Source organism: Periplaneta americana, chromosome 12, assembly GCF_040183065.1.
Source record: "Periplaneta americana isolate PAMFEO1 chromosome 12, P.americana_PAMFEO1_priV1, whole genome shotgun sequence".
Taxonomy (NCBI): domain Eukaryota; kingdom Metazoa; phylum Arthropoda; class Insecta; order Blattodea; family Blattidae; genus Periplaneta; species Periplaneta americana.
Genome location: NC_091128.1, coordinates 178,990,318 through 179,013,451, shown reverse-complemented (window position 1 = coordinate 179,013,451; position 23,134 = coordinate 178,990,318). Strand labels below are relative to the sequence as shown.

At 35.5% G+C, this 23,134-nt stretch overlaps 1 protein-coding gene across 1 annotated transcript in view; it reads left to right on the top strand.

Moving 5' to 3' along the window:
* The first annotated feature begins 6,756 nt into the window (after positions 1-6,756).
* LOC138711248 (annulin-like) overlaps positions 6,757-23,134 on the top strand; it is a 153,003-nt gene continuing 136,625 nt past the window's right edge. Inside the window, exon 1 of the mRNA XM_069842666.1 lies at positions 6,757-6,894. Coding sequence (XP_069698767.1) covers positions 6,831-6,894 — 64 coding nt within the window. The 5' untranslated portion in view covers positions 6,757-6,830. The remainder of the gene's footprint in view (positions 6,895-23,134) is intronic.

Genomic DNA, 23,134 nt, shown 5'->3' with positions numbered 1-23,134 from the left:
CTAATCGTTTGTGGATTTTCTCCTAACATATTCAAGTCATCCGCATAGACAAGCAGCTGATGTAACCCGTTCAATTCCAAACCCTCTCTGTCATCCTGAACTTTCCTAATGGCATACTCTAGAACAAAGTTAAAAAGTAGAGGTGATAGTGCATCTCCCTGCTTTAGTCCGCAGTGATATTGTCTACGTTAATAAAATTAATGCCTGAAAGATGTGAGAATTTCAGGAGAAATTAGTAGATGTGAAATGTATGATATTCCTATCTGAAGAGCAAGAGGACTGATCTCACAATCTTGTAAGAAATGGTTGTGAACACTTACTTCGTACGGCAGTTAGCCAGAGATTTGGCAGTTGTGTGACCTTACCCTTAATTCAGGGAGCTCTGTTCCACATTTTTCTCAATATTAGCGGAATGAAGACCCTCAGCTGCGCCCCATTCACTATCTCGATGTACTCGTTCGTCTCTTCGGTTTCCCTTTCGTAAGCTTGACGAACGAGGTCGCTGCATAAGACACTTCATCGCGTCCCAATTCCTGCTCCGTGGGTGAGGCAGGCAGCTGTGTGGCGTGGTGCAAACCGCTCTATCCAGATAATCTGCGTTGCCAACTTCATGCATTATCTTTCTTCAGTGAATCTGTGACAGTAGAAGATGATTGTTCTTAATCTATTAATTAACCTAGTCATAATTCTTATTTTGTGTTTTGTTTTGTGTTTATGCAGCCATTGTATCACGGCAAAACTTTTAAAACGCTGTAGATCATTTGTCATTACTAGAGTCCTGTGTTTGATTACCTAAAGCTCCAAGCGAAAGTGTAGGTATGTGTGGAGTATAGGTCGACGACATCCAACGCTACTTAGTTCAGCTCTGCTGTTCAGTAAACATACGAAAACAAAACAAATCTAGGTGGTTGTAAATTATATTTATTTATATTTATTTATTTATTTAATCTCACAGGATTTTTTTTTTATCCACTCGATTTTTTTTTTTTTATAGAATTATTATACTCCTACATACAAAAAGAACATTGTGACATTTTAAGAGTATATGCATTACTTTAACGTTCAGTTCAAAAGTATTTCAATTCCTCTGCTTAATGTTATTAGTTATCACATAATTAAGTACAAAAAATAAGTCTCAAAAAGTTAAAGAATCTTAAGTACTTGTTAAAAATAAGAAATAATTAAAGGATTAAGGCCATAAGGCCTTCTCTTCCATCCCACCAGATAGCACATATAAATACAAAAAAGAAATACAGACCCTGGTGAAAATAATACAAATTAAATTAAAGCCCTATACAGGGTCATCGAGCTAATACAAGAAAAAAAAAGAAAGAAAAACATAGATAGCAATGATGATAGTGATAACTTATGACTGATAATAATAATAATAATAATAATAATAATAATAATAATAATAATAATAATAATAATAATAAATTTAATAATAATACTAAATTTATAAAACAGTTATATTACCGGTTGTTCTTTATGGTTGTGAAACTTGGACTCTCACTTCGAGAGAGGAACAGAGGTTAAGGGTGTTTGAGAATAAGGTGCTTAGGAAAATATTTGGGGCTAAGAGGGATGAAGTTACATGAGAATGGAGAAAGTTACACAACGCAGAACTGCACGCATTGTATTCTTCACCTGACATAATTAGGAACATTAAATCCAGACGTTTGAGATGGGCAGGGCATGTAGCACGTATGGGCGAATCCAGAAATGCTTGTAACTTGGAGTGTCAGTTGGGAGGCCGGAGGGAAAAAGACCTTTAGGGAGGCCGAGACGTAGATGGGAAGATAATATTAAAATGGATTTGAGGGAGGTGGGATATGATGGTAGAGAATGGATTAATCTTGCTCAGGATAGGGACCAATGGCGGTCTTATGTGAGGGCGGCAATGAACCTCCGGGTTCCTTAAAAGCCAGTAAGTAAGTAAATAATAATAATAATAATAATAATAATAATAATAATAATAATAATAATAATAATGATTGAGGTTCTGGCTGATATGTATATCTATTATCAGGCAGTACATCTCACTTGACGATCTGTGTCGGAGAAAAAACAATTGTTTGTATGCATCTGAAGTCTGACTAGTGTAATATGTAGCTAGTCGGTGATGTACTGTATGCAATGGCGGGGGGAAGAAACTGGCCACCATCCCCCATTATCTCTTGGCCTAGTTGCTTCATAAGTGGTGCCTTCTTGGTATCACTTGTCAGGTTCAAACCTGTCTTCGGACAGTTGACTAAATAATAATAATAATAATAATAATAATAATAATAATAATAATAATAATAATAATAAAATACCGATAATGTAAATTGTAAACAATTTTAATAATTCCCTCCTCCTTGGCAAAATTCTGCATACGCCACTGATTATGTAGGCTATTATTTGAACTAACAACTTTGGGGGTACAGGCTTGAGTGGAAAAGTGTCTCTAGGGGTACGGGGAGAAAAACTGGCGTACAGCATTGCTGCTCCCCTAAAAACGTTCAAAGTCGTGTACAACATAATTATAGTCCCGTCGCTCTAATTTCCGGGAGTCAATCGCGTTGCAGATCGGCTACATTTAAACGTGTGCGTCTTGTGATTCGCTGATGAAGACGTTATTCATTTCTTAAGGCTCGATAAGTACTTAATATAATCGGCCGCCATTTTGGCTCTTTCGTTGGCGTTCGCAGAAAGCACACGAAGACGTAATTTGCAGCTCAATTACTTGCTGAATTACAGTGCGTTTGATTTATTATCATAGGAGCTACGACATGATAATGTTTAACGGTGTGGCAAATAGATTCCTCGTATGGTAGCTCGGCAACGAAAGAACAAAAATGGCGAACGATACTACCTACCTAGACTTTATAGAGCCTTGACTTCCTAAGACGTAAGCAAAGAGGAGGAGTCACGCCGGGAATAACAGCGTCGCGACTATAGTAGACGTAACAGTGCGTAGGCCTACATTCTGGTAGCGGATAACTGCAAAATACGCGGCAGCTTTCTGTTTTAATATGTTTTGTTCACTGCCTTTTCCCCCAAGATCGTCGTGATTCCAAGTAAACCAATGACACCGACTGGCTTCAATATTACAGCAAACCCACGTAGTCAATCAATCCATACTCTCTCGCAATGTGCAGCTACTAGACAGCAGTGCAGGTTAACCAATCAAGCCCGTATAATATATGTCGAACGCCCTTTATCGGTCCGATGTCAACAAATCGCACGTGTTTTCAACAATTTTGCTTTCTCTCTGATAATGCGCAACGATTCCTTCAGCTGTAGGAAGGTTTCAAACGTGGGACAACAGGCCTGCGGACAAGGCGGTTTTATACTGTTGCAAAATGCAGTATAACTAGTGGCTTGTGCAGAAAATGCTGCTAACTAAGTTCATTAGACGTTCAAATAAACATTTTTCATATTTATTTTCAATGAAGAATACCAGACATTCTGAAAGTTATTTGCTTCCATAATAATGAAAGATACTCTCTCTCGAGCCAATACTGAAGAGAACCACGCATATAAATATCTACACCACACCGCCATTAAATATATGAAAAAGACCCAACCCCACTTGATTAATAACTATAAAAATAATGAAGATGGGAGGATAATATTAAAATGGATTTGAGGGAAGTGGGATATGATGATAGGGAATGGATTAATCTTGCTCAGGATAGGGACCAATGGCGGGCTTATGTGAGGGCGGTAATGAACCTCTGGGTTCCTTAAAAGCCTAAGTAAGTAAGAATTTGAGAATTATGTAATGTATATCATTTTAAAGAAGGAAAACCAAAAAAATATATTGTAGGAATAAATAACAATTCATTAATATGTCACATCAACGGACGTGTATACGTCACCAAACATCGCAAGATGAAGATTACATGTATAAAAATATTTGATTTTTAATAATATTATTATCTTACGTAAGCTTTATAGCTTACAGTAACCTATACTATATATATTATATAGCCGCCACTCAGTAAAATATAGAAATCAAAATCTAATTTAAGTTATTCTCTACATCTACTAATATAACCCCAAAACGTTTCACTTTCATATCATCAATATAGCATTAATATGCATAATTAATGAAAAATAGTCACGTCATGGCATTAACTATAATAATATTTAATTTCTAATGGTAATAATGTCATCATTCATCAAACCACCTCAAGTTTTGTAGTTTTTAATACCCAATACACAGCTGTACTCAGAAAATTACACACCACAGAATCAGATCTGTAAATTATTTTTAGTAAGTCTTGAAGTTTTTAATAACCAATTTAATTTGAGATCTAAATATGTCAGCATTCTTGCAGATCATGGCCTTCGTGTAATATTGTTTACTGTAGTGTGTGTTTTGTTTTATTCTGAAATGCAATTAGCTAGTTCTCAAAATTGATGACGGATGGATTTTTGAAAATAGGAAAATTATGTTGAAAAATAGACATTTCACTGAAAACTACTATTCTTCTGAAAAACTTTGAGTTCCAAGCTTCAAAATGAGGGGTCATTTATTAAAATCCGTTCAGCCGTTTTCCCTTAATTTCCATTACCAGTTCAAATTATATATATAGATTTTAAGTAATTTTGTCTGGGCAGATTGACAACGCTGAAAATAAATTTGTGTACCTACTGAGATTGATATCGACACCTTTTGTTCTGCAAAAGATCTGAAATCTCATTTATTATTTGAAGGTCATATGCATGAAATACTCAAGATGCACAGATAACCAGTAATAATTTCCACAGATGGATCAAAAAGTAAGGCTGGGACTGTGTTGTCTTCATTAACATCTCTGCTGGACAATTCCATCAGCATAACACACACTGCATCTTCCCGGCAGACATTCCATCCACTTTGGCACACACAAGGTCATATTCATCTTGATGGATCGCGTGTATGGTTATGCCAGAGGTTGCCAAAATTAATTAACTTAATCTATTTATTTATTCCGGTGGAGTTAAGGCCAACAGACTTTCTCTTTCGCGCCATCAATTGTAAGATGTAAGCAATTAATTTACCAGATGTGAACGCAGTCACAGAAAGTTCATCTGTTACTATCACGAAATTGTACCAACCTTTCTAGAGTGCAATTTTTTTTTTTTTTCATTTGTATTGCTTGTTTGCAATTACTGTATAAATTTATTTGAGGTAAAAATGCTGACATATAACTTCCTGAAACATAATAATGTACGTACATTAAAACCACTCATTCCTTTTTAAATTTGAAACTTAATTAGCACCAAAACCTTACTATCACGAAATTAGCCGAGTTTGTCCTATTCGTATAGTCTACTCATGTATACTTCCCACCCAAAATCCATAAATTTATTTATGAAGAATGAACATTAAATTTAAAATATGTGTTACTTTCTCAGAAAATCGAAAAATTAAAATTGATAGAATTTGAGAACTCAGTTTCTGTCAGATGCGTTTCCAATTCACTGTGGGCTAAAACAAGGAGATGCACTATCACCTTTACTTTTTAACTTTGCTCTAGAGTATGCCATTATGAAAGTCCAGGATAACAGAGAGGGTTTGGAATTGAACGGGTTACATCAGCTTCTTGTCTATGCGGATGACGTGAATATGTTAGGAGAAAATCCACAAACGATTAGGGAAAACACGGAAATTTTACTTGAAGCAAGTAAAGAGATCGGTTTGGAAGTAAATCCCGAAAAGACAAAGTATATGATTATGTCTCCTGACCAGAAAATTGTACGAAATGGAAATATAAAAATTGGAGATTTATCCTTCGAAGGGGTGGAAAAATTCAAATATCTTGGAGCAACAGTAACAAATATAAATGATACTCGGGAGGAAATTAAACGCAGAATAAATATGGGAAATGCGTGTTATTATTCGGTTGAGAAGCTTTTATCATCCAGTGTGCTGTCAAAATATCTGAAAGTTAGAATTTATAAAACAGTTATATTACCGGTTGTTCTGTATGGTTGTGAAACTTGGACTCTCACTTTGAGAGAGGAACATAGGTTAAGGGTGTTTGAGAATAAGGTGCTTAGGAAAATATTTGGGGCTAAGAGGGATGAAGTTACAGGAGAATGGAGAAAGTTACACAACACAGAACTGCATTCATTGTATTCATCTGACATTAGGAACATTAAATCCAGACGTTTGAGATGGGCAGGGCATGTAGCACGTATGGGCGAATCCAGAAATGCATTTAGAGTGTTAGTTGGGAGGCCGGAGGGAAAAGACCTTTAGGGAGGCCGAGACGTAGATGGGAAGATAATATTAAAATGGATTTGAGGGAGGTGGGATATGATGATAGAGAATGGATTAATCTTGCTCAGGATAGGGACCAATGGCGGACTTATGTGAGGGTGGCAATGAACCTCCGGGTTCCTTAAAAGCCAGTAAGTAAGTAAGTAAGTAAGAATTTGAGAATTATGTAATGTAGTATATCATTTTAAAGAAGGAAAACCAAAAAAATATATTGTAGAAATAAATAAAAATTTGCACCCAAAATCCAATTCCGTTGCCTCTTAATTCTTTAAAAGAATATACAAATACAACATTTTCCCCTAAAATGAACAGTTTGAAATACTGATTCCCATATTAAATGCCAGTGCTTTGGTTTAAACGACAGACTACGTGCATAGTTGTAAGAGGGGAACACCACCCAGTGGTCCAGTGGCACAGGTGAGTCCAGATTAGCTGTGTATGTAGTGTCTGTCTATATTTAACTCGATGGACCGTGCAAAGTGTCTTTCATCTGCAGAGGCGTCTGGGCGGCCACAAAGAGAAGGCAAGGCGGGCTGCTCACTTCGCTGCGTTCAGGCGCGGACGGCGGCAGACCATGCGGAGGATCTACAGGAGGTACTACCGAGGGGGCTTCTGGAGAGTGCCACCTGCAGGCTCCGGTATGTACAGAACAGTTATTTGTATTGCAAGTGACAGTTTACTGTATTTGTGCGGAGTGGACACTGATAGGCTGTAGCGCGGGCCTGGTTGCAGTTCATAAATCCTTGTTACGGCGATCATTTTAACCTTCGTACTAGAAAGGCGTGCAAACGTGTGTAATTGACTACAGTACTCTTGTATTAATGACTGGTCATACCCGTGCGCTTCGCTACACTTGTTACAAGTAAATATCATTGGCTTCAATCTATTATATTATATTCAAATATAGCTTTGTTATGACTAAGGAGCGGATTCCTATGTAATTAAATATTCTTTTTGCGTGTGATAAAACACAATTAACAAAGTTAAAAATTCCGAACATGAAGTTTCAAGTTTAAAACTAGAATTTTATGAATTCTTTAAGATTGTTTGAACCAAAATGCAACACTGTTACAGTATTTAATCATGGTAGTAATTTAGGCCCAAGAATATATAACAAATTTTTATTTAAATACCCTAATCTTGTCAATTTTAATAGTTCTAATATTAAATTTAAAAAGTTACGTATGAATTTTATAAAAATTGAAAAATTGTAAATTTAAATTTATATACTGTAATTGCATAGTAGACATAAGACAAATTGTATTGTATAATTATTAATTTCAATTCAGGAATCCGCCCCTGAGCACGAGTTCTACTCTTTCAGGGGCGAGCTAAAGTTTCTCTGTATATATTATATTTTATGTTACAATTATTAGCAAAATAATAAATAATAAATAAATAAATAAATTTCACATAAAACACATATTTTCACAGAAAAATTATGTAAATACATATTTTCAGAAAATCTATTATAAACACATAAATCTTGGAGGTTTTTTTTACTTAAATAATTTTTTACAAGAACTTTTAAATATTTTAAAACTAATTCAATTATATCACTCAGAAGTACGTTATCTTTCAAGAATTCTTGGTTGCTTCGTGTTTCTAAGCGCTGTGTGGTGTATCCGTGATCCATTTTCGTAATAGTATCGCCTCAAGTTCTGAGAACTGCTAGGCAGCATATCAATGTTATTATTAGAGAATAAATTAACATGGACAAGGAGGAGAGATCTTGCAACACATAATTAGGAATGTTTATTGTTGCTGAAGATGATTTCATTCCACGCTTTGTTTGTGAAACAAAACAAATAAGAGGTCGGGTATGAACATTATTTAATTTAAACAAATCTCTCGCCTCTCGCTCATGTCTATCAAGTAAGGCAATATGTCTTGTTGTGATTCCCCATTATCGGGCTTCGTCAACCGATATCCTTCAAGATATACTGAAAGATGGTTGTTTAAAAAACGATTTGGCTTTCTTATTAGCAAATTTAAGCTTTTTGTGTGACACCATAAAAAAAAACTCGAAACATCCAAAACACCTGCTGTCTGAAACAGGGAGGTGCGTGCCGTGGAAATTAAACTAGACTCGCTACCAGGTTCAGAAGTACAAGTACTAAGGGACAAATTCCAGAATGTGTTTGGGAAAAACAGTGGATATAAAAAAATGTGTAAAATTGCTCAAGTATTGGAGGATGTGCCTGTAGGTGAAATTGACGTTATTCAAAGATAATCGGCATTAATTTGTGATGGAGAATTTGGAGATGACCTTTGTTGTTCACTGCAATTCTCGGCCAACTACTAGCACTCAAGTGTGGTTGGTGAGTACCTAGTAACATTCTTTTTTCAAGCTAAGTAAAGTATTTTTGTCATATTAAAAAAAAATATATTTTTTAGCCAATATTTTCGTACTTTTTAGCACATAAAAATAAATATATTCAAATTTTTTAGCACATAAAAATCCGCTCCCTGCTTATTACTTAGTGAATGACTAGTTCATTATAAGTTCTAAGTGGTTTGCTCCTGAATTCTTTTCGAAGTTGTATTCAGTAGGACCTAGCTTATTTTGCATAACAGTTTTCATAGAAAGCTCTTATCAAATGAAAAGACAAAGAGACAGACAGACAAAATTTAAAAAATGCGATTTTCGGTGTCAAGATAGTTCATTTTACATGTTAACACCAGTTATTTTTGCAAAATCGAAAATTACCAGAAACATTTAGGTTACAGTTTTATTAGTACAATACATTAGGTCTACTAGTAGCATGTGACGTGGACATTCGGTCAAAAATGCATTCGAGTTTAAAACATCGCTTCTGTTGTATTTCCTATATCCATATTTTAATAATTTGAAAATTGTCTGTAAAATGCAAGATTTGTGAAAACCTAATGTTTAGACAACCGATATGTACTACCTTTAACGTACTGGTTATTATGAAGTAGTCTTTAAGGGAGAATATCTTTTAATTAAAGGGATATCGATATGTGCACGTATCTTACTTCTGATGATTTCAGTGTCTGATATCTCCAAGGCGTTCTCTGTATAGAGTGTTTAAAGTGTGTTGGCCGATTTTGTCTTGTTCCGGTTCATTTATGACTTGCACTTCAACAGTGTATCGAAGTAACCTTGCTGAAGGAGACATACAGCATGTTGACGTCTTGATGTTTACACTTACTACGAGTTGTTACAGTTTTATTTCATCTCTCTCACTGTTGTTATACAACAATGTTGGTTGTTGCTTTGTATTTGCGTTACTGCGTCGTAATCGTGTCTGTTATTGTTTTGTGATTGTGTTGTTTGACTAGTTTTGTATTGGCGTGTTATTTTGTGTTGTTTTGTATTTTTATTTTGTTGTGTTCTTTGTCTTGTGTTTTGTATTTCTTTGTAAGTTGTGTTTGATTCCTTTCGTGTTGCATTAACACTGGATATCTGCCCTTTCGTAATGCAATAAATAATTCACTCTGAGTCAGAACTGAGAAATTTAAGAAAATTCAAGAGACGAGAAGATGATGTGACTTTACAAAAGAACAGGATGCGATGGAAGATTATCCGATATCTTTCTCTTAAAAGGTTTTTTTATTGCTTCGTAGTACGGATAAGGAAAACGTAATGTAGTTTTGTGCGAGATCGTGTGTATTTGCTTGGTTTCCGCACAAAACCAATCCGCGGAAAGTCTAAAATTCCACATGCAGTATTCCCAACCTAACACACATAACAATCTCCCTCTTTTTACCGCTTAAGTGACATATTGATTTTACTGCTTTAGGCTTTTAACATATTATTTTTAGACACGTTGAATATAGTAATAATTATAAATTGGAAACTTACCACTGCAATTTCACCTAAATTGCACTGTTAATTATTGTTTTTAAATATTTGCAAAAATTAAGTAAACTCTACAACTCCACTAAAGTTACTGCATTCGTGATGCAGGTAACATTAAGGAAGCCGTGAAAAAATCAACAAGATTCCAGACGCATCGTAGACTGGGGGAAAAAAAAGACAGACGTATATGACGGCCTGCTGGAGTATAGTAAACACAGAAAACATTTTAAAGCAACAATGTTGAAGACAGATATTTTTGTTTTGCTAATTTGCCGTCACTGAACAGAAACCAAGATGGAGATTTCATTGGAACTAATTAGAAATTCCTCTTTCGGGTATGTAATAAACGATCTTCGCACAAAATAATGTACGATACACGAGCGGTATGTTTGTTTTCATGTTCTCGGAAATTAAAAAAGCTCAACTACGTTTCGCTTTTTCAAACTTTTCCTCGAACATGAAAACTTCAACATACCGCTCTTGTAACGCATATTACTATTAACGACACATTCTTTTGTGCAGTACATTTCAAAATATTATCTAAACGAAGTATGCCATAAGAGTTTACTGGGTTGAACGCAGTGCGAGATTTTCTGCACCGTGTGATAGATTAGAGATGTCCGACGTTTCGGAGCCGCGTTTTGCCTCCATAAAGAAACACGACGCAAGGGGAACCCGTCTGTTCTTGTCCCCCTGTTTTGAGCCTGTACGCTGTTCTTTTCCTGTATCCATGACGTCGCACTAAAACCAAAACAATCTCACCACTCTCACTTTACATCTTTCTACGTGCTTGCCTGCTCTGCAGAATTTAGTGCGATGTTTTGCCAACTCCTTTATTTTTAAAGTAGAAATTCGTAGAAACTTGGTTGCTAAGGAAGCTCATTTGTTTTACAATATATTCTAGGAAAGTGGCTTTTGCTTTATTCGTTACGCCCACGAAGATCGTGCCTCCTACAACCGAAGAACCGACTACGCTTAGTTTCCGGTTGGCACTCCAATTCAACGGTGACAAGGTCGGCTACTCTATATGTAGGCATAAACACCGAGCTCAGGGCTGACCAAAATGAGGCCATCCATCACGTTGGGTCCCATCCAGTCTTGTTTTCTGCCGGTATCCCTTTGAATAAGTTAGAATTATAAAACAGTTATAATATTACCGGTTGTTCTGTATGGTTGTGAAACTTGGACTCTCACTTTCAGAGAGGAACATAGGTTAACGGTGTTTGAGAATAAGGTGCTTAGGAAAATATTTGGGGCTAAGAGGGATGAAGTTACAGGAGAATGGAGAAAGTTACACAACACAGAACTGCACGCATTGTATTCTTCACCTGGCATAATTAGGAACAACTTGGCTCTAGAATATGCCATTAAAAAGTCCAGGATAACACAGAGGGTTCGAAATTGAACGGGTTACATCAGCTTCTTGTCTATGCGGATGACGTGAATATGTTAGGAGAAAATCCACAAACGATTAGGGAAATCACGGAAATTCTAGTTGAAGCAAGTAAAGCGATAGGGTTGGAAGTAAATCCCGAAAAGACTAAGTATATGATTATGTCTCGTGACCAGAATATTCTACGAAATGGAACTATAAAAATTGGAGATTTATCCTTCGAAGAGGTGGAAAAATTCAAATATCTTGGAGCAACAGTAACAAATATAAATGACACTCGGGAGGAAATTAAACACAGAATAAAAATGGGAAATGCGTGTTATTATTCGGTTGAGAAGATTTTATCATCCAGTCTGCTGTCAAAAAATCTGAAAGTTAGAATTTATAAAACAGTTATATTACCGGTTGTTCTGTATGGTTGTGAAACTTGGACTCTCACTTTGACAGAGGAACAGATATTAAGGCTGTTTGAGAATAAGGTGCTTAGGAAAATATTTGGGGCTAAGAGGGATGAAGTTACAGGAGAATGGAGAAAGTTACACAACACAGAACTGCACGCATTGTATTCTTCACCTGACATAATTAGGAACATTAAATCCAGACGTTTGAGATGGGCAGGGCATGTAGCACGTATGGGCGAATCCAGAAATCCATATAGAGTGTTAATTGGAAGACCTGAGGGGAAAAGACCATTGGGGAGGGTGAGATGTAGATGGGAGGATAATATAAAATGGATTTGAGGGAGGTGGGATATGATGATAGAGAATGGATTAATCTTGCTCAGGATATGGACCGATGGCGGGCTTATGTGAGGGCGGCAATGAACCTCCGGGTTTTCTAAAAACAATTTGTTGTTAGTAATTGTTTACTGTAAATTTTATTGGGGATTTAAATCCAATCGCTTCCAAAAAAAAAAAAAGGATTTTTATGTGTGTTAGTTTGTCATGCCTGTTTTGTAATCTTCCTGAATGTCTGTGAAGGACAGTCCTGTGGAACTCTATGATTGGTTGGACAGTTCTGTGTTGTCTGATTGTGTACCCTCGTGTTGTTTTGTTGCCAGTGTAGAGTTCCATTATATTTTGTAATAATGAGTTTCGAGTATATTTGTTTTGTAATAGGTTAGAGGTTATCTCTCTTAATGTTGACAAAAGCCATAACATGATCAAGAAACATTAAATGGGTCTCTGGCTTGAAACTTCCCTCTTCTATGTTACGACAAACAATTGATGTGCTCAGGATACGGACTTCCGAATGTTATTCTGACGCTTGAGAAATTTCAGATCGCGTCTTGAAGTGCCGTATTCATAGACAATCTTAGCGCGGGCTTTCGGTGGATGATCAGCGAACTAACGTTTTTTTTTAGTCATAAACCAGCGTTAGGGATATTTGATATTTATATGATATGATATGAATCCTGTACAAGTAATCAGTCGATAGTCGGGGCTAGTTTAGTACGCTCGTAGCGCGGGCTAGCGAAATGTCTTTGAATAGCACCTCAAATTATCATGTAATGTATTACTCAACTAATTTACCCGCAAGATGGATTTTGATCAGACGGGTTCCACTGTCTGAGTTCATCCTTATTTATATACAGGAGTTATTACATTAAATATATAATTATATGCAGGGTTAGTTAAAAGCCCCGCACCACCTAAATAACTTTTGAAGCATACGGTTCAGTGACATGAAACTTGGTATGTGAGGATAAGCATATACTAAGAACTCAATAATGCTATTACTCAGTTTTTTCTACTTCCGGTTTAACCGGAAGTAACTCCAACTCTCTTATTTTAAACGGAACACCCAATATATTATTTTATTTTTGAATAAAGTTCATTAAGAGCTTTTCAAAAATTACCCACACTTGATACTTCTGTACAAATTCATTGTTGCTAAGTCAAGAAAACAGAAAAGTGTATCGAATATTGAAATAATAAAATACTCCTTCCTTAACAAAAACAAAACAAAGCTAGCTCAACTTCTAAATTATGTGTTCAAATTGGTAGCCCTCAGCTGCTTTACAATGTGTCACTCGATCATAGAAACCATTTAAGGAATGATTTAACCAGGCTTTAGGAATATCTTGCACCACTTCCATTTTTATTTAGCAACACTGAATTTGTACAGAAGTATCAAGTGTGAGTACTTTATGAAAAGCTCTTAATGAGCACTATTCAAAAATAAAATAATATATTGTGTGTTCCATTTAAAATAAGAGAGTTGGAGTTACTTCCGGTTAAACCGGAAGTAGAAAAAACTCGGTAATACCATTATTGAGTTCTTAGCATATGGTTATCCTCACATACCAAGTTTCATATCACTGAACCGTATGCTTCAAAAGTTATTTAGGTGGTGCGGGACTTTTAACTAATCTTGTATATATTAATATGGTTGGCTATGTAGCGTATTCTGTGGACATACATTGACAACCTTTGTCTTTGTTACACAATATCTCTTATACAAATAATTACGTGTAAAATACCCTAACTTGAAAGATAACGTGCCCGCATTAACTGTGGACACTAGTTAAACAACGATCAGTGATGCGGTTTCTTGTAGCAGAAGATATGAAACCTGCAGAAATATATTCAAGGATCTGCAAAAACTTGATGTTAATTATATGAACCGTGCCATTTTCTATAAGGGGTTTACATGTTTAAAAATGTTGAAATGAGTGTTACGAGTGAAGAATGCCCAGGAAAACCAGAAGTTTTAACAACACTTGAAAATAATATTGACTATTACACTTTTACTACGTCATACTACTTTTTACGAATAAAACGGTACCAATCATGGCTGCTTATCGCACAATTTTATCGCTTCCCTAGCATTTGTTTAATTTTGTCGCTTCCCTAGCATTTGTTTCGTTTTATCACTACCCTAGCATTTGTTTCTTTGTTTGCCAACATTTCAAACTGAAAATTCTTTATGGTACTATGAAACATGCTTTGCGATCGTAATTTGTTTACAGCATATACAGTCAACTGAAAATGGTGGCTCCCTTTCAGATGTTTTGGTGAAGCTAACATTAGTGAAATAGAATTTCAGTAAGTCAATTAATATTTTATTGTATTAGAGTACTTTATTTCTTCTAATCTTCATATACTTTCTTCTAATAGTGTAATAGTCAATTAAATCCCACTCAAGTTTTGATTTTCTCTACATAAATCAAAACTTCTAAGTTAGTGAGATTACTGTTGATAAAACGATTCAGGAAGATAGGAGAATAGCTATTCAAGGTGTGGCGTTGCACTTTATACAGATGTGGAACCGAGCAGTAAATTGCCTATAGCACTGTGATGATGTGTAGAAGATTTTAAAGGACACTGGGACTGCGTTTCGGAACCCTTAAAGTTTTTGATTAATTTACTTCAAATTCGGCGGGTTTGTTATGTCTGTATGTTTAAATAACAGTACCAGATTTCATCAAGTTTCATTCAGATATAAATTTTCACGTATTTTAATGATATTAATGCCTGAACGACTTCAGGCTGGTATCTATTTATTGTTTTATACTTTCTTGGCATCCCTACCTTTATTAGTTGGTATATTTTATATTAATTATGCGTAAATTAGTGTTGTGGAAGAGAACGCCTGATGGCCTTAACTACACCAGAATAAATAAATAAATAAATAAATAAATAAATAAATAAATAAATCAATCAATGAATGAATCAACGAACAAACGAAAACAAACTAACAAACAAAAACAAGCAAGCAAGCAAGCCAGCCAAGCCAAGGCAAGCTCCCTGGCGGCTTCAGGACTCTTTTTGCTTTTAAACCTTTTCTGTGAAGGACTTACATTTAATGATGAAAACTGCTCATGGATTTTTAAGTTTGACAATTGTTCATGAGATAAAAATTTTCGTACAATTCACAATTTTTTCTTGATAATTTTCTTCAATTTTTAGAAGTTAAAAATTCATATCATGAAAAGTTCTCAGTGAAGAGCTGATTTCATGCACAGCTTTGTGTATTGCAATATGATGAATATTCTTGCAAAGTTTCATGTAAACCCGGAGAAAAATGTAAGCCGCTAGGAACTTTATTATTGACTAAAAACGTAGATTTGAGAAAACTTCATTTTTAGTGTGTGTGGTAGGTTTAAAGGAGTTGCGCGTAGCATTTTAAAAATGGTCTCCAGACCTTTAAAAGTAGTAGGCAGGGGCTAAAAATAGGACAGTGTTAAGTAATTCTATAAGGTAATTATTTATGCAAAAAAATATATATTTATTTTCACCATTTTGGCCAAAAATTCAACCATACTGTCCCTTAAAGAATCGTTATTTGGCTGAAGGAAATACGTTATATTATAACGTATGATCAAAAATGGATTTCTACATCATTTCGGGTCAGAATTCAGGAAGCAGAGCATGGAGTGGAGACTTGCATACTCGCCAGTTAAAGTAACAATTCAAGTCTTAACAACCTGTAGGGAAAGTAATAATGACTCTTGCAATATTAATGGGCAATTCTCTGTGACTCCATATACAGGGTGACGGAGCTTATTTCCGGAGACATTCTGAACAAAAAGTGTCATATAAACATTTTGTCCTCATCTCAATATTTTCAGCGTTACATTAATTTGAAATAGTTAGTAAAATACCATTATTCTTGAGTTTTAAGGGTAATAGCAATACGCGTTACAAGAGCGGTATGTTGAAGTTTTCATGTTCGAGGAAAAGTTTGAAAAAGCGAAACGTAGTTGAGCTTTTTTAATTTCTGAGAATTGAAAGAAAACATACCGCTCGTGTATCGTACATTATTTTGTGCGAAGATCGTTTATTACATACCTGAAAGAGGAATTTCTAATTAGTTGCAATGAAATCTCCATCTTGGTTTCTGTTCAATGACGGCAAATTTGCAAAACAAAAATATCTACCTTCAACATTGTTGCTTTAAAATGTTTTCTGTGTTTACTATACCCCAGCAGGCCGTGATATACGTCTGTCTATTTCCCCCCCCCCTGTCTATAAATGCAAACTTAAAACAAACGGTAAGGTTATGTAATGATGTAGAGTTTACTTAATTTTTGTAAATATTTAAAAACAATAATTAACAGTGCAATTTAGGTGAAATTGCAGTGGTAAGTTTCCAATTTACAATTATTACTATATTGAACGTCTCTGAAAATAATATGTTAAAAGCCTAAAGCAGTAAAATCAATATGTCACTTAAGCGGTAAGAAGAGGGAAATTATGTGTGTTAGGTTGGGAATACTGAATGTGGAATTTTAGACTTAGCGGATTGGTTTTGTGCGGAAACCAAGCAAATACGCACGATCTCGCACAAAAGAATATTACAGATAAAGAATGAATTATTCAGGAGTATCATTTCTTTAATTAGCTAGTATTCTGAAGCAAAAAATGTTTTGTGGAGTCCATAGTTGCTTCGTACAGATTTTTTTTTTTTTCGATTTTTAACTACAAAATTACATTTTCTTACGCATTTATCACAACATTTGTTACAAATTACGCCACTCTTGTAAATTTTTCAAGACCGTACATTAGGATGCATAATTAAACTGTACAGAATCAAGTTGCTAATGTATGATTTGTAACAATTTTTGTGATAAGTGCGTAAGAATGATGTTATTTTTAGTTAAAAATTGAAAAACAAAATCTGTACAAAGCAATTAACAACACATTTTTAGCTTCAGAACGCTAGCCAATTAAAGAAATGACACTCCTGAATAGTTCATAGTCTATAATACAGCAATAAGTCTTTTACCCTTAAAACTAAAGAAGAAAGGTACTTTACTAACAACGTCAAATTAGTGTAACTCTGAAAATATTGAGATTAGGACACATGTTTGTATGACATTTTTTGCTCAGAATATTTTCGGAAATAAGCTGCATGACGGTAAATCCTCGTGATTCACCCTGTAGAGTAGAAGTCTCCAAAGCATACTGTCGAGTAAGCCCCTGAACGGAACCGAAGCCAGTACGTAATGACCGCGCTCCGCCTCACCCATCCCCACCTGTACTGTACTCAATGTTTATGCGCAAACGAAGAGCAGTGGCGGACTGCCATTATCATTGTGTTGGTCGGCGTGTTCCACCTTTTCACAGTGTCTTCTAATCATGGACGTAGTACATTCAAGGATGAATAGGAAGATATATATATATATATATATTTTTTTTAGTTAATGGGAAGAATGTGAAATGCTTAATTTGTTCGAAAATTTTTAAGGGTGTGTTAAAATTCAACATGCGACGAGAATACTCGACTCTTCACAAAGAATATCATACAATTACAGGCACGTTGGACATGTGAAAATAATTTATTTTGGGGCTATCTGTATGAACCAACGGTTATACATAATAATCAGTATATTACAATACGTTTACACTCATTTCCGCATGACAAATATATAGTTTTTCGTTTAATTTTAGGTGAAATGCGTAGGCCTACAAATATTTTGATAAATATAAAACAAGAAAAAACAAACACAAATCACACACATGTCCTCAGTCTTAAACAAAAAAGCTTTTTGCTAGCTATGTTCTAGGTTGGAATATTGGAAAATCAATGAAGCCCTTTACAAGCATCATTTGTAAAATCGTGCATACAGGGCGTTACTAAAATACTGTGTCCAGAACAAAGTCAAAGTTTAAGAAAATTAAAATGTTTCCAATTACAGTTCAGAGAAGGAATTTCAAGATTGTAAATGTAATTGAATCTGAAGTCGAAACCACAATTAACCAGTTTGTAGCTTACTCACTTGCATTGGACGAAAGCACAGATACAAATGACAAAGCTCACCTAGCCATTTTCATCCGAGGAGTTAATAAACATTTCACTGTGTCTGAATGTCTTCTAGATGTAATTACGAAATACAACTGCAGAAGATCTTTTCCAGGCACTGAAAGGCACCATAGAACAGAAGAGGTTGAATTTGCAACGGCTTGTGTCTATAGCAACAGACGGGGCTCTAGCTTCATAGTATATCAAAATAATATACACACGTATGATATTTCTTATTCTTTTGATGTTATTATTTGTAAATTTAAGCAGATCGTTGCCGCGATCCCCCACTGGTCGCTCCTATCTGTTGAGGTACGAGTCTCTCCCCCTTCTCTAGCCTTACAGCACAGGCGGGCAGTATCGAGAGCATGAATGACGATACGCGTTTTGGAGACTTCTGCTGTAGAGTGTAACTAAAAAGAACGTCAAAACAACGGTATTAATATTAACATACTTGTCTAGTATATTTCGTAACACTTTCAACTGTTGAGTATACGAATAGGCCTAAAAGCGTGTGATCCAGCAGCAGTAGTGAAGGTAATGGTGAAGTGCATTTAGAAAACGTGTTGAATTGTTTGGATATGATGAGGATCTTACGTTAAGATCAACCAAGTGGAAGGGAGGCTCAACATCCTGTAATTAAAAAGTAGACACTGACATCTAAACATCCATTTTTATAGGCACGGGATGCTGCTGACCCACAAAACGCTTTTCTTGCGTCACTTATAAGCCTTAATTAATAACAAATAACATATTTGCTACTGTAGGCTACAAAATAAATATCAAGATCTTTTATCTGCGACTGGCTTGAAATGGCCTGACCTCCTCTTAACAATGAGTAATTAAATCATGGACGAAAATAAACCAGACTGTTGAGGGTCGCTGGGTTGCGAATTAATTTGTCTTAACCTTTGACGCCGTGCAAGCTATCCAGTGCTGCCCGTCGTGTATATCATTTTATATATTGTGTTTCATGTTTTGTTCGCCTGATGTCTCTGCAGTTTCACGAGGCGTAGGTTTGCAATGCAGTGAGAAAATTCCTGTCTTGTGGTTATTGAGAATGAGAATTGTGCTGTTTGTATAATTAATTCTCTGGTAGAAGTATGGTGGTTGGTTCTTTATTTTTCAGTAACGTATTTCAATATCGATCTGATGATGGAGGAACATGTTTGAAAACTCGTATGAGCTATTCCATCTCAAATCGACCGAAATATAGAGAAAATTGACCTTACAATTTCTAAATACGATGAAACTTTTTTTTGTACGTAGAGAACTGTGTTACAATGCTTTGTGCAAAGTTTGAGGCATCAGAACTTAATAGTGTTTAAATTAATAATATTTAAATTTATCGTATTTTCATAAAATTAGCAACTTTAAACTGTTGTAGCTCCGAAACCCTTTCACCCAATGATCAAAATCATGATTTATTTTGATGCTGAGAAATTAGAGTTTATATTGACATGTGAACAGTTTTTTTTTTTTTTTTACTTCTTATGCAAAATGGAGAAATTTAGATTTTTCCTCATTAAGACGCCTTTACCAAGGAAAAAATATTTTAAAAATATATAGTTAGATTCCGCATTGAAAGTACAAATAAACACATATTTTTTACTGATGACACGTTGATAAGAAAGTATTCAACATATCAAATAAAGAAAATAAATAGTACGCGCGTGAGCTAACCAGTTGACTGTGAGACGGGACCTAGCCGAGACAAGTAAGGCCAGGAGACAAACACGTGATGTGTCGTCTAACAGTCATGGCTGTGCTAGCTTTATGACAGGTTTTCATAAACACAGGAGTAAAATGACGCCGAACGCTCGCTTATCTTCAGCTTTCGGCCAGTGCGTGCGGTACTGCGCCGTTCAAGTCTAGGCGAGTATTTAATACTCTCGAAACTTATTGCCGTACCACTAACCAAACAATGCCGAACCCCTCTTAATAGTGCAAAGTTTTTTCTCAATATTTTTTTTACATTTTTACAAATTGCCAAAAAGCCTAAAAGTAAGTAAAATCAGATTATCTGTCTCTCTGTGTACAGTAAAAATGATTACTTCTTAACATAACCTACCAAATGTCAGCTTCAAAATGAGCTCTCGTTCAATGTTCTGCAGTAAATGGTTCCAGAGTTCTGAGCGCTGAAAGAGGCCTGTTTTTATAAAATACTCTAAATTTGTCGCTCAATAATACGAAAACCGTTTGACTTTCGATAGTATATTTTTGAAAATGCACTCTCCTCAGCACCTTGTATAAATAGGGAAAAAATTAGAGTATTAAAAAATGCGAGGTTTTTTACTGATCGATTTCATATGGAATAGCCTGCATGCAGAAAGAAGCAAGAGAGATAGGGTGCAGGGCAGTTATTTGTCTTCTACACTGACAGTTAAGAGAGAATGTGAGAGCTATTCTGAAAGAAGGAAATATTTAATAGGAAAGAAAATGACCTGGTAGTTGGCCTGTGCTGATATAGCAAAGAAACTGATTACTCATCGAGTTCGTAGTTCTTGGCTATCATTTTAATTGTGGCACTGGGAGAGAAATTTAAGAAGTGTGAAGAGCTGCAGGAGATAATTCAAAGTTAGAAAAATGGAGCATCGTAAAGTAAAAGTCAAAGTTTTTTTTATGAATTCGGTAACTAGGGAGTGGATTTTTTGTGTACTAAAAATGAAAATTATTTTTATGTGATAAAAATAGAAAAATTATTGCCAAAATGTTAAAAAAATTTCAGAATTTGTATGGTATGACTTTCCTGTGTTAAATTACAACGTACCTCGTTTACATGTTTTCACCTATTTATGGGTCATCTTCAGAACTGGTCGTTGTTGGTCTTGGCGCCACTTGTTCCGTTTCCTGTGAGGGTGTGTTCCTGTGGTATAGTGTAGACTCAAAGAGTGTGTGTGTTTTGAAGTTGAGTTGTGTGTTGAGAATTTCGTTGGGGTGTGTTTTTGTGAGTCTGTATATTTCATATTGTTCTAGTGTGTCGAGTTTCTCGCTTTTTGGTTGGATGTGTACTATTTCCATATCTGTGTTGGTGTCTCTGTGGGTGTGGTTAGCATTTGTGATGTGTTCTTTGTAACGTGTTTGAAACGAACAGGCGTATACAAACTCAAATGTAACATCTGCAACAACTTCTACATAGGACAGACAGGCAGATCATTTCAAACACGTTACAAAGAACACATCACAGCCATAACAAAATTACAAAACACCTCCACATATGCAGAACACATCACAAATGCTAACCACTCCCACGGAGACATCAACACAGACATGGAAATACTGCACATCCAACCAAAAAGCCAGAAACTCAACACACTAGAACAATATGAAATATACAGACACACGAAAACACACCCCGACGAAATTCTCAACACACGATTCAATTTCAAAACACACACACTCTTTGACTCTACACTGTATCACAGGAACACACTCTCACAGGAAACAGAACAAGTGGCGCCAAGACCAACAACGACCAGTTCTGAAGATGACCCATAAATAGGTCGAAAAATGTAAACGAGGTACGTTGAAATTTAACACAAGAAAGTCTTACCATACAAATTCCGAAGTGATACAGTGTTAAAAGTTGTGTAATCAAGATGTATAAAAATATTTAGTCAAGATTTGACTAAGTAGCCTACCTCTTCTGTTACATAAAAAGATAAGTTGTAGTACTCATCAATAACATCCAAACATTAGTCCTAACATTTGTAACCGAAAAGTATGCTATAATATCTGATAATATTAGCCTTGTCCTTAAGAACTTTGTACTACAATAAATTCATAGCATTGTCAAGTACTTTTTGTGTTTCTGCCTGGAGTCTGTGCTGGTGACATTCCCTTCATGAAGGATGTGTAACCGGATTGTGATACTTGCATAACAACAGATTATGCGTGACGTAAACATTAGCAGCTTTGTAGAGAATTATCGAGTGAGTCTATTGAAGGATCTCGTTGTGTAATTAAGTGTTGGTGAGTCATGTGAGAAAGCAATCAATTGCTCACAGACCAGAGCGAGGAATGCCACGAGCGGTGCACGTGCTGAAATCTGTTCCACCTTACCCACCTGAATCATTCCCAAAAGTGTCTACATTCGTCAAGTTTCTTCCCCATTCTCTTTCATCCTACAGTCCTCTGAATTTAAAATCTTATTGCTTTCAATTTCCAGCATTTGCGCTACCAGCTTCCGTCATGAAGCCTGCACTGTAGTTGCAGAAAAACTTATTATTGGATCTATTGGTGGATTAAATCAAATTTCAATCCGAAAAATCTTAACATACTCTTCAATTAATCACTCATCATTACCACAAATAATAATAATAATAATAATAATAATAATAATAATAATAATAATAATAATAGTAGTAGTAGGCCTAGTAGTAGTAGTAATAATAATAATAATAATAATAATGATAATAATAATATTTATTCCATGTATTGTGTGTCCCTATAACCACGGCATGGCGCGTCCTCACGTTGTGGATAGAGTCTCCAGATATGCAGGGTAGTTGTGAATATATTGAATAAGCAGTCGCGGACAGCCGATAGGGGGTTGGGCGAAGGACTAACAACCCATCACCGTAAAAAACAGCTTGTTACGAAACCTTCAAATAAGCCTCGGAATGGGACTGATTCTCCGGCACGACCACAGCAAAGGAATAAGGTTATAAGAAAATGCGAAATGCGTGATATTATTCGGTTGAGAAGCTTTTATCATCCAGTCTGCTGTCCAAAAATCTGAAAGTTAGAATTTATAAAACAGTTATATTACCGGTTGTTCTGTATGGTTGTAAAACTTGGACTGTCACTTTGAGAGAGGAACAGAGATTAAGGGTGTTTGAGAGTAAGGTTCTTAGGAAAATATTTGTGGCTAAGAGGGATGAAGTTACAGGAGAATGGAGAAAGTTACACA